The 12516-nt window shown below is 33.3% G+C and overlaps 1 protein-coding gene across 2 annotated transcripts; it reads right to left on the bottom strand.

Moving 5' to 3' along the window:
• Positions 1 to 1621: 1621 nt before the first annotated feature.
• LOC117911498 (diaminopimelate decarboxylase 2, chloroplastic-like) lies at positions 1622 to 10559 on the bottom strand. 2 transcript variants are annotated; one of them, XM_034825899.1, is made up of 8 exons: positions 9961 to 10559; positions 7955 to 8129; positions 5916 to 6065; positions 5189 to 5350; positions 3856 to 4041; positions 2733 to 2855; positions 2513 to 2609; positions 1622 to 1957 (listed from the first exon to the last, which is right to left on the bottom strand). In XM_034825899.1, exons 1-8 carry the CDS (start codon positions 10449 to 10451, stop codon positions 1884 to 1886), a joined length of 1458 nt encoding a protein of 485 aa, XP_034681790.1. In that variant the 5' UTR covers positions 10452 to 10559; the 3' UTR covers positions 1622 to 1883. The 2 variants fall into 2 exon arrangements, with proteins under 2 accessions (XP_034681790.1, XP_034681789.1); XM_034825898.1 differs by having other exon boundaries at positions 1622 to 1964; positions 2520 to 2609; positions 9961 to 10556.
• Positions 10560 to 12516: the final 1957 nt, after the last annotated feature.

Genomic DNA, 12516 nt, shown 5'->3' with positions numbered 1-12516 from the left:
CAACTTTATTTTTAATCATTATTTATATATGTTTGTGTAATTATTTTTTTAAATAACTCTAAAAAAACAAGTGAAAATAACTAAAAGGTGTTCTCTAAAAACACCTTGTTTTTTATTTTATGATAACAAAAAATAGAAAACAATTTATGGTTGTCAACTGTGTTTTCAAGTTTTTTTATTCTAGAAAACAAAAAATTGTTATTGAAAACAGTTCCAAACAAAGCCTAACCTTTTCCTTTATAGTTTATTCAGAATAGTTTCAAGATTGAATTTGAGTATAAAATTAAGATGAAGTATTGAAATTGAATATAAAATCAAAATGAAGTTATGATCATACCAATTTTTGTTAAGTCTTAAAGTAATTAAAATCTTAAATAAAAAATTTTGAATTACCTTTTAAGTTCCGAAGGATAATTTCAGGAATAGCTTTTGTCACGTCAAGTAATTAAAATCCAACTAAATTATTAGTATTAATAAGAGTATTTCTAGAAATAAAAAAGTGAAAAACAACTCGTACTTTTATGAGTAGTACAGATTTTTAAAAACAATTTTTGTTATAAAAAACAAATAATTGTTTTTCATATTCAAAAACATATTTGACAAATTTTTAATAGAAGACAAGTTTTGAACATTTATCCTCAAGACAAGATATATTTTCACTTGTTTTAAAAAATAACTATCCGAAGAATGATTACAATAGAAAACTGTTTTTAAAAACTTTATTTAAGAAAACTATTTTCAAAAATTGTTTTAAAAATCATTATCGATCACATTCTAATTGATTACCCAATCATCTTTTTCTATCTAATGAGATGGGTAAAAGTGGGGAAATGATGAGCATTCTCCTTTTCCAAAATACAAAAAAAAAAAAAAAAACCAATAAATCAAAGGGAGCAACATCTCAACAAACACTATGTCCATGTTTGGTCCCCTATAATCTCAACATGCCCACCCTGCTTTCCCCTGTTTCACCCCCCTCAAATGGCTAAAAACCCAGGTCTGTCTTCTAGAAACACCATTACTTCCCGCGTTACAATAGTAGGGTAGGCCATGCATTAATTGGGTGAGTAGGAACATCATCTTCATTTTTCCATTCAAACCAAGTTTGAATTGACGGATGAACTGAAAATTAATAATAATATTGTGTCACCTAAGGGTTACTGTCTATTAAAGAGCATGCATGTGTTCCACCAAACTATGGAGCTGTGGTGGGGTTCATCAATGCCAACCCCATCTCCCACGTCTTGTCTTTGTCCAATTGAAAGACCGGGTTCAACCAATCCAATCGTCATTAGCACAATATTAAATCTCAGTATGTTCCAATCTCCAGGTTCCATAGATGAAAAGATGGTGATCCCTGGTTTGTTCACAAAGGTGAGATGAGGTATGTGATGTTGAAATTACAACCTCTACTGGTATACTAGCATTTTAGTAGAGTTTTAGCTATGCTACATAGTGTACCAACATCTCATTTTTCTCCCTCATCTACCTACCCCATTTCAGATGATTATGGGTGAAGCAAAACCAAAGGCACTACTTCAGAAATGAGATCATGCTCATATGTAACTGCCTACAATGGAAATGACTCTTAACAGAAAGATCTGGCAAAAATAGAGGGTGGTTTAAGAAAGACTTAAGGAGATAGTTAAGTTGACTTGTCAACATCTCTCTCTCTCTCTCTCTCTCTATCATCATCATCATCATCATATTTTGTTTTGTCTAATAATGGATCATAATAGATTGATAGATCAGCTGATCAATAAAATTCAGCTACTATGGAGTATTCAGATACACAATTTCCACCAACAGGCCATGCATAGATTGAAAGCAACAAACAAGCTTCTTACCCCTAAGTAGGAATGTCAATGTCTGCCACCATACAATCAAAGCCCCTCAAAGTACCTTACATGGTCTTCAAATGTCTCTCCATGCCTGATCTTGGACATGGTTCCATCATCTTCAACCTAGGACATCAATTCAAAATCCCAGCACTTATTTCTTGAAAGAATAGAATTTGGGAAAGTGCAAAATAAAATTTTAACTAAATGCACGAGGCATGCTGGAAATTTAGTGGCAGACACTATCACGAATTTTGTTGCATCATTTGTATGGCAGAGATGAGTGGAAGAGCCACTTTAATTCTATGTTTTAGGATTTACTACAAGGAAAAGTTGGATTTATAAGCCAGTGATAAATGATGGTTCATGGACCAACTGATGACTTCTATAAGGAAACCATCATGAGGCCTTGAAAATCATTTGATGTTACAACTAGCGAGTTGCCACGTCTAGGATTTGCCCTTCAATGGAAATAAGATCCCTAAGCAGTAAGATATCTTGGGAGATTGTTTAACTCCAAAGAAAAGCCATTAATGAAATGAAGGTTGATTAAAATTTAATCTAATCAATGAATGTGAACAGAATTATTTACTAAGACATAGCTAAGAGATGAAATCAAATTAGAAAATAAATAAAAATCAGGTAAAAACAATTCAAAGCGAAACTTCCATCATCTTCAACCCAGTACTCAGGTGGGCGCATCTTGAGATTGTAAGTTGATGCCATGCTCATGCAGTAAGCACCCGCATCATGAACAACCAGGCCAGCTCCCTGAAAAGTAGAACTCTAAATCAGCAAAACTATTGACAATTATTGCAGCCTAAAAATAAATAAATAAATAAGATTTATATGGCCGATGTCCATACATCCCCTAGAAAAGACCAAGCTCATTACCCTAGCTGGAGTGGGAAGTTCTCTATCCTTCCCCAAGAAATCTGCAGATTCGCAAACAGGGCCCACCACATCAAAAGTTGAAATCTGAGCATCAGAAGGTGGAGGAGACACCAGTTCTATGTGCTGCAATTAGACAGAGAAGCAAACTGTAACCAAGATATGCCAAAAACGTAACTGTTGTAAGAAAATATTACAAGAGCATAATGTTCAAGTTATAAAATTGTGTTTGCTAACTTTCTTTACCACCACATAATTTCTTCAGAAAAAAAAAGGGAGACAAACTTGAGAAAATGAAGATTAATAGCCTGGTTCATGAAGAACTAGATCAATCTATTAAAATAGGGGTCAAGCTTTTAGTGGAGAAAAGGCAGGGGCAAATAAACTCTTTGGCTCAGTAAGGTTGCAAAGACAGGTACATGGGGACATGAATGTCAGTGTTTGCCACAGTTATGGAGTGTACAAATGCAATGAGGCCAACCTCAAAATAAGATGACATGTGGCAGGAATGTGCTCTTTGAAAGGATGTGTGCAAGAAGGTGTTCATTACTCAATGCAAGTCCTGTTTCAGGTGCTCTAAAAACCCTGACTTGTAATGGAGCTGATCCCAAATATCATGTGGGAAACAGCTGCATGCTTTTCCAGTGAAAAAGGAGAGCATCAGAATTGCCACAATGGAAATTCGCCTTTGTCATCTAGAGTGGCTCAAACAACAATTTATATTTAGTACACAGATTCTGAATTGTAGATCCATTCTTAAGGAATGAGATATGATCAATTAGTATGCAATATTACTACACCAACATATTTCAATTTGACACCTCAAGAAATCACGCTTTCCAAGTACTTCATTGAAAGTATTCAGAAAGACACTCATGGTACTACAAGAAAAAGTTGGTATGGATGTGTGTTTCATGGAATAGGGCCAAAGGAACACCCACCAAAAACTTTCTGATGTGAATGGCCAACAGACTCTTAAGAAGATTTTTTCTTTAAGAAAAATAAAAATAAAAATCAATAACCCAAAAATTATATTAAAAAGCAGAATATTCATCATTTTTAATCACCACATGCAGCCAAAAGCAGATTCAACAGCAAGAGTAGCTGATCTAATTTAATTACTTACTTGATAAGCATCGTAAAGACTAGGACGGATAAGTTCAGCCATGCTGCCATCAATCACAACAAAATTTTTTGTTCCATTAGTTTTCACTCCAGTGACCCGATTAACTAGGCAGCAAGTGTTAGCAATAAGTGATCTCCCAGGTTCAATGATAAGATTAAGATCTCGTGAAAGAACCAGCTCCCGAACCTACAGTAACAACCCAAAATGAAAATATATATATATTTTTTATCAGTAACTCAAAATGAAAATATTAATTGACCTTTTGTTGCTTGAAGCAATAATTGCCAATTCTGACAATTCTCGTTATGACCATACTCCACTAGGAAGCTTGGTCTCAATCAGCATTTGAGCATCATTTTCAATCCTTCATGAAAAGAAATCCCAAAATTTCACCCAATCTCAGAAACCTTTCAAATAAAACTATCATAATTGGCCATGAGTTCAAGTGGCTTGTAAAGATTCAAAGTATCTATCTCAATGTAGTCAACCCTTAGTCTTGCAGGGAAATGAGCATCATCGACATGCATTAAGGTCTACAACCTAGGCTAGTGATTATTTCTTGAAAAAAGGAAGCACCGATGAAAACCACATAACAAATATATCCAGGCCACATAACATGCAGGGCCTGGCATGATCAATATATCCAAGCCAGCATTAGATACCCACAAACATACAAATCTGATTCCCTATTTAATCCAAAATCATACCAACAGATGCATAAATATGTATGCATGAATGCAAGCATCTATAATACAGTATATCATAAAAGTGTGTGGAATTAAGTTGTTGAAAGCATCAAAGTATTCTAAATTAGGGGGCCCTTAACCGCCTATATATCATTATCATCCAAGAATCCATCAATTTTTATTTATTTATTTATTAACAAAAAAAGTCCTTTTTTCCTCACTTTAGTCGGGATTCAGCTGGCAGCAATTGTTTCCCCCATGAATTAAATCCCTCCTTTTCTTACATGTCTTTTACTGCTTTCTTGTTTCTGAACGGTGGAACAGAAAAACTGAAAGCTCAAAATAAGGTGTGGACTAGGTAGATCTAGAATTCTAAGGCCCACTTATGATGTGCCAGAGCTTGGAAGGTTTCCTCACCCAGTTTCCAGATTTATAGTTATAGTTCTGTCAATAGTATTCAGTGCATTATGCACAAGGCATCAAGAATGTAAAGAAGTATAATTGCTAGCCACATATTAGGAATTGTCATTTTCAAAACCTATTTAAACATGCTTACTACCATGGTGAAGATATGGACAATCATGATACCATGCACACACTGTGTATTATACAAGCTATTTGCCTAGATTTAGAAATACGATCCTCACTGTATCTATAAGATCTCTCGGAGTGGGAAGGACAGCACCAGCATGGTAGTAATCTATCCCAAGACCACCTCCAATATTTAGGTAACTTATTTCAAAGCCTTGAGCTCGGATTTCGTCAATGTAGTTGACCATAAGAACTGCAGCATCCCTAAATATGTCCACCTGAAAATAAGAAAAATAAAATTCAAAATTTAAAAGCTAGAAAGACTGATTGATAAAGAAGAATAGTGAAAATGGAGGAGAATAAAAAGGTCTATTAAGAGAGCAAAACAAATAAATCATGAATGCAAGAGGAAAAAGGTATGACAGACCTTCAACCAATCAATTGAAAGAAAGTATTAGTACCAGATCAGTTAATCAACTTGAAAGGCTGAGAAGACACATGCAACAAAGAAAGATCCCAAAGACAATATTGTCTTATCACAATGAGGGACACTAATGTTTGCTTACAGGAATAGGGGTTTTGCCATGTAAAAACAAAATGACTATTATGAAGTTAGCAGATAGATGTCCTTGTCAATTTCCAGAATGCACAATTCACATATACACATACTTGATTTGGTGAGATATAAGTAGAAACAGAGCTAAAATAATTTAATCTTTTAAAAAATGTTAACCATGCAAAGACAAGTAATCATCAAATAACAGAAAAGGCTTTGTTTAACTCAAATCAACTTTGCAAAATCATAGTAAAAAAAAAACAAAAGGAAGAAAGTCAATGACATACCTTGGTAATGGTAGACCCAAGATGGCAATGGGCCCCCACAAGCTTCAGCTCATTGGGATGTGCCTTTACAGCATCAAGAAACCATTGCAGCTTCTCATTTCTAATACCAAATTTGGAGTTCTTGTTCCCAGTAGCTACATATGGGTGGACCTATGAAAAAAATATATACATACATAACTATTTAAGTGCAAAATTGAAGATTATGACACTGAAAAATTCGAACCTAGCTAGCTCTATTATAAAATATTCAAACAGGATTGCAGCAAACAGAGGTCTTAACCTCCAATACCCAAATATCTACCTTCTTAATTAGATGGCACCAACAACTTCTTAATAAAGTACTCTCAGCTTGGGTTTTAAAAAATGATTTTTTTTTTGGAAGGATGATTCTGGAGAATGATAGTTTTAGAGAACTTTGAATCATTTCTGCTGCTAGATAATTTAAAATTTATGGTTAATTGACAAGACCACAATTAAAGCTATGATTGCATTTTTTTTTAGTCAGAATTACATGATATTATTCCCAAACCCAAATCCAAATATATCATAACATACATTTGAATTGATGGAAAACATGACCAATTAACTCGACATAAAATCAAATAAGTAGCACCACGGACATTTTTCTCACCAAGGCCCTTGTGCGTGTCCTTTCCCTCTTTGTATGTTTTAGCCTTATCCAAAGAGGCTTGGGTGGCAGATTTATGGGATGAGAAGAGGATCATTAGAATTCATGTTTCTCTAGACACTTAAACAATTGGGAATTGAATATAGTTGAGACTTTTTTTTCTCAAGATTGCAATATAAGTTAGCGAAGAGGGAAGAAAACGATATGTGGTTGGGTGGATTGAGGAATGAAGTTGTTCTGTCAAATCTCTTTATTCTATTTGAGGGTCAAGGAGATCAATTCCCTTCCCAACGAGTATCATTTGGAATTCAAGGGTCCATCTAAGGCGAGCTTTTTTGCTTAGGGAGCTAGCTGAAGAAAGGTGTTGACGTTAGATCAACTTCAAAGGAGAGGGTGACAGCTCTATTCTACTTATCTGGCATAGTTTGGGTGTTCCCTTCCATGATCAAAGAGACTCTTTTAAGTTGGCCTCTATGGGAAGAAAATGAAGAAGGTATGGAGAATTGCTCCTTTATGAATTTGTGGACAATTTGGAAGGAAAGAAATTGAAGAGCGTTTGAAAACAAGAAATATTTAGATTAAAAGCTATAATGTTCATTCCTAAGTAATCCTTTAGTATGGGTTAGGTTGTAAATAAAAAATGCTCAATATCTTTGATTGGTTTTGATTGGTTGGGATCATGTTGAGGGAGAGAGTTGATTTTTATGTTCTTTCCTTTCCGGGATTGTCGTTTGGTGCTTGTTGTATACTGTGCAATTTGGTGTATTGCTTTTTTCGCGTATCTATAAATTTTATTGCCTAAAGAAATTAATAATAATTAACTCTAAAATGACAACAACTAAACCATAATCATGGATGTATAAAGTTTTAGCACTCAAAATTTTCACAAGTTCCAAGATTCGTACATTTAACTAAAACCAACTCTCGAATGAATTCAATCAACAGAAAAATTTTGAGATGTCAATTGCATTTGAATGTTTCATTCTCTTCAATTCATATTACTAAATGAACAAAGCCAAACTTTGAACTGAAGGAGCAAAAACTTTTCTATGAACAGCCCAAAACATGAACATATTTACTCAACTAAAAATGAAGTAGTTAAATAGCACCAAGGAGATTTCTCCTAGAGATTAAAATAACTAAAAAGGACTGTCAATGCATAAAATTTTGACCACTCCAAATTCTCACATGTTTCAGGAGTTGCACCACATATTTAACCAAAACTTGACCCTTGAGTGAATTTAATCAACAGAAACTTTTAAGTAGTCAGTTGAGTTCCATGTAGTTTTCTCATTAAAGTCTCATAACCAAATTTACCCAACCTAAGGGCAATACCTGTTCTATGAACACCCTACAACATTACATTATTTGTAACATTAGAATTAAACAGTGACAGCACATATGGGTGGACCTGAGGATCCACATCTGGATTGATCCTAAGTAAAACATTGACCTTCTTGCCAGCAATTCTTGCAGCTGATATAATATTATCCAAATCAAATTCACTATCAACATTGACAAAGACACCTTCTTGGGCAGCTAGCACCAAATCCTCCAAAAGCTTCCCATTCCCATTAAAGATACACCTGTTCATCCAGACATCAACACAAGGAGTTAAACTAAACAGGGAATTGCACAAGCATAACACCAAATCAAACCCGAATAAAGAAGCAAATTAATAGATCTATAAAATCTAGTGTTAACAAATTTTCACCTCATGCAGGCCTCTCAGCCACCAAAGCAGAGATTTGAGAAAGAGCATTTTCAAGGCCAACCAAACCTCGAATTTGCTGACTAAATACTCATTATAGTTAGACTTCGGGCCTATGGTCCTATGTGTTTTCAATGCTTGGCATCTCTTGTGTTTTTCCTTGAACAGTTAAGGATTCTTTCTTGGTTGGCATGGTGCCCTTGCAGGAGCCAATCACAAGACAATTTAGAAGCTGGCTCCACTATGTAGTTCTGGATCACTTGGAAGAAGCATCATCATAGATCATTTGATGGTATGGATAGATCTTATTCAATGGTCAAGTATGTGATTCTAAAGATGGTTCTAGTGGACAAAAGAGGATGTGAGCTAAACTGCTTGGCCTTTCTTGGACCTTGGTGATATTATGGGGATTGGTTAGCTAGTTAGAATCATAGGTTTTACTTTTCTTTTCTGTTTGTGCACTGCTTGTATGCTTCATGTTTTTAAGGGTTGTGCATCCTTTTTGTTAGGTGCTTATCCTAATACGATTATCCTAATTTCTTATAAATCGAACCTCTAGAGTCCACAAAAATATTTTCTATTCTACTTTTTCCAAATGCACTGGATAGAGATAAATAGGCCATCATGGGTTAAAGTTGGGGCCATCATAGGTTATTTAAAATACTAATTTGATTGATCCCACTCTAGTCAGGGGCAGAGTGTTCATTAAGTTGTTTTGTTTTTTGATCAGATTAAATTAAACTGTTTCATAATCACATCAAAGGCTAACTTTTAGGGTGCAATTTCCTCTGTGGTTATTAGAAATTGCGAGAAACCGGGAATTGAGTACGCTTTTTTATTTACACAAAGTTTACCTATACTACGTTGTTCTACACTCATACCAAAGTCTCAATTTTTTGGTTGCGTTTCCCCCTTCCTAATGATCAAACAAATAATAAACTAATGGAGACTACCTTCATTTGCAACAAAGCATTCATTTTTATGATTTGCCTCTTAATATAATATAATCTCCCAGCCCTTGAGGCCTGGGTTGAGTGGCAAGGGATTGTTTGGGGATGCTGGAGATTCCATGTTCACTTGCCAATGGATTAAAAAAGTTACCAACAAATAATAAACTAATCTCCCCACTACAATAGTGATCAAACGAAAACCAAACAGGATGCCACCTCTCCTAGCAGACAAGAAATAAATTTAACCATTTGTTAGTTGTTAAGTAGGAAAACTTAAAAGTTAATTGCAAATTAAGTGAGAAACCGCAGTCGTAAAAATTGAAACACCCATCATAAACTTCTAAGCACTCATCGTTCAAAAACAAAAATTGAAATGCAACATAATTGAACAACCTAGATTTCTACCACCCAAACACTAAAACCAATCTTTTATGATACTTTCCCAATATCACCCATCAAAACCAAGAATTCGGTCTACCCATAAAACAAACGCAAAAGTTGCATACACGTACTTAACCTTGACTAGGTAAGGTTTAAGTTCCACCATAACATAGCCCCGCAATAACAAAATATAAAACCGCTACTGCATTTTTCTTTTTTCAATTCTTTCCAGAGTTCTACAAATTAAAAATACAACATTGACGCTATTATGCATTGACATTATCTTATAGATACAGATATACAAGCAAACACTTCCTCTCTCAGAATTTCTCCCTCAATGCACAATGTAACACTCTTTTCTATCTATAATTATACCTTGTTGGATCAAACCCAGCTCGAAGAGCCAACCTCAACTCGTTCCCGCTCACCAAAACGGCACCGCACCCCAACTCCCTCAAATGCTCCAAAATCTTCAAATTATTGTTGGCTTTAATCGCATACCCAATAATCGATCTTAAACCCTCCAAAGCCTCCTTGTAAGCTTCAAAATTTCGCGTAATTTGTGGTTTACTATACAGGTAAAATGGCCTTTTCTCTACTTGGTTCATGACGTCTTGGACTCTGAGACCTTCGCAGTAGAGAAACCCATCTTCGGATTTTCTGAAACAATGCTGAAATTTCTGGGCTTGTGCGTCTGGGGTTAAGGTTTTTGCAGGGTTTTGGGATAGAACAGCTTTGAGCGTCAGGGTTTTAGGGGAGGGTCTGAGAAGTAAGTTGGGAAATGGAGAAAATGACTTTGGGTTTAAAGGGTATTTTAGGGATTTGGAGAAAGTGGGAGTTTGAGGGAGAAGGTTAGTAGCCGCCATTGATGAGGAAGAAGCAGCAGCAGAGAAATGCTAAATGGAACAAGGTGACTAGGGTATGGATGCTTTAGTTGCATCCTTGCCGTTGATAACACGTGGGACCACATGTGTATAGGTCCGAATGCTGAGGTGAGCGGCTGAGATTCCAGAGTTGACTCAGTAATGACCAGTAAGAAACGGACGGTCACTCCTGTTTAATTGGAATCTGAAAAAATATTTAACAACAGATTCGCACGTGAAGTCTCTAGGGTTTGCGCAATTATTATATACACCTTTTTGCATTAAATAATTATTTTTCACTTAATCAAATTAGATAAGATTTTTTTCTTGAAATATGATATCCAAGAAAATTGTCAAAGATATATATATATATAAAAGAATTGTTCAAATTATTTTTAAAAAAATTATATATTTTAAATTATTATTCTTATAATTTATTGATTTATATTAATTTAATATAAATCAAAATTTGATCTCAAGTGGGATCATTCAATTGATAAAAATGTTGCTATAGTTAATTTATTATAATATAAAGTTTTTATTGAGTTTAATAAAATATTATCGTAAAAATATTGGATTGGATATTAGATTGAAATGGGGCTTACCACAACTTTAGTTTAATTTGAAATTTGATTTACGAATGTGGTGTTTGTTTTATTTAATTGATATCAACTAGTTACTTTTAGAGTTCATTTGGTAATGATTATAAGAAACGTTTTTAATATTTTTAACACTTTAAAAAAAATTATCATTCAAATGTTATAAATATTAAAAACGTTTTTTAGAATCACTCTTAAACGCACCCTTAATTGAATAGAAAAAGTTAAATATTTTGAATTTTTTTATTTAGTTGAAAAACAATCGCCCGAGTTTATATTTATTTAAGTTAATTATCTGTAGAAATATCTTTTACCTTGAAGTTTCATCATTATAAACCAAATAAATAGATGATGATTCAAACAAAAATTTCAATTTTCACCAATAAACAAATAAAAATTTATTTTCAAGGTCATTGGCCATTTCGTATTTGAGAACTAACAAAACACGTTCCATTGAATAATTATCTCTAAACTTGAATATGGTCATATTCCTCAAATTTGTAGATGGTCAAGACAAATAGCTATATGTATATTTTTTTTTTTTACAATAATTTGAAAAAGAAGCATACATGGAGTTTATATAGAAATTCAAAAGAACAACATATAACATCAATAAATCTCTATCACTAAGTTCACAATTACAAGATTTAATAATAGTAAAACACCTGAAAACATAATTAAAGAAAAATATGTACAGAGAAAGAGAAAGATTATATGGGTGTTTAATAAATTAACTTAGTGACTTAATTTAAGTCATTATGTTTGATAAAACAACTTAATTATATGACTTAAAGTAAAAACCAACTTTAGGTAATAATTAAAAAAAAAACTAACTTGTTCTTAACTCTATATTTTCATTTTACCTTTTTATCTTTATTTATCTTAATTACTTCAATTATGTCATTTACTATTGTACAACTTTTACTATTACCTCATTTACCTTAATTATAATTTACGAGAATAAGTATATCAATTTACAATTTAAAATATATTTTAAGTCAATTTTATCAAATAACTTAAAGTAAAAATTAAATAATAAATTTTAAGTTAACAATTTAAGTATAATTTAACTTAAAATCAACTTAATCAATTAAATAATAAGTATTAAGTTTTACAAAAAATCCCCTCTATCTATCTAAAAACAGAGAAACCACACAAATCACTATACAATTATGAAACGGGAATACATTATTAACTGTTGATAATAAACGCATCCCATTATGCTTAAAAATGAAAAGAAAAAAATCAAATAACAAGTAGCAGATATAAATTTAATCACAACAACAGTGGAATAATTACAAAATTAATTAACCATTAATAGAAACCATGATAGAGTTGAGTTAAATTTATACACTTGGAATCCAGATCCAAAAGCTAAAAACACCAGCAAAACTTCAGAAAGATATTGAAACAAAAGTCCCACAAATTTAAGAAGTCTTTCCCATGTTACTCTCTTAATATTATTTATA

The sequence above is a fragment of the Vitis riparia genome, chromosome 3, assembly GCF_004353265.1.
Source record: "Vitis riparia cultivar Riparia Gloire de Montpellier isolate 1030 chromosome 3, EGFV_Vit.rip_1.0, whole genome shotgun sequence".
NCBI lineage: Eukaryota > Viridiplantae > Streptophyta > Magnoliopsida > Vitales > Vitaceae > Vitis > Vitis riparia.
This window is presented reverse-complemented; position numbering and strand designations above follow the sequence as displayed.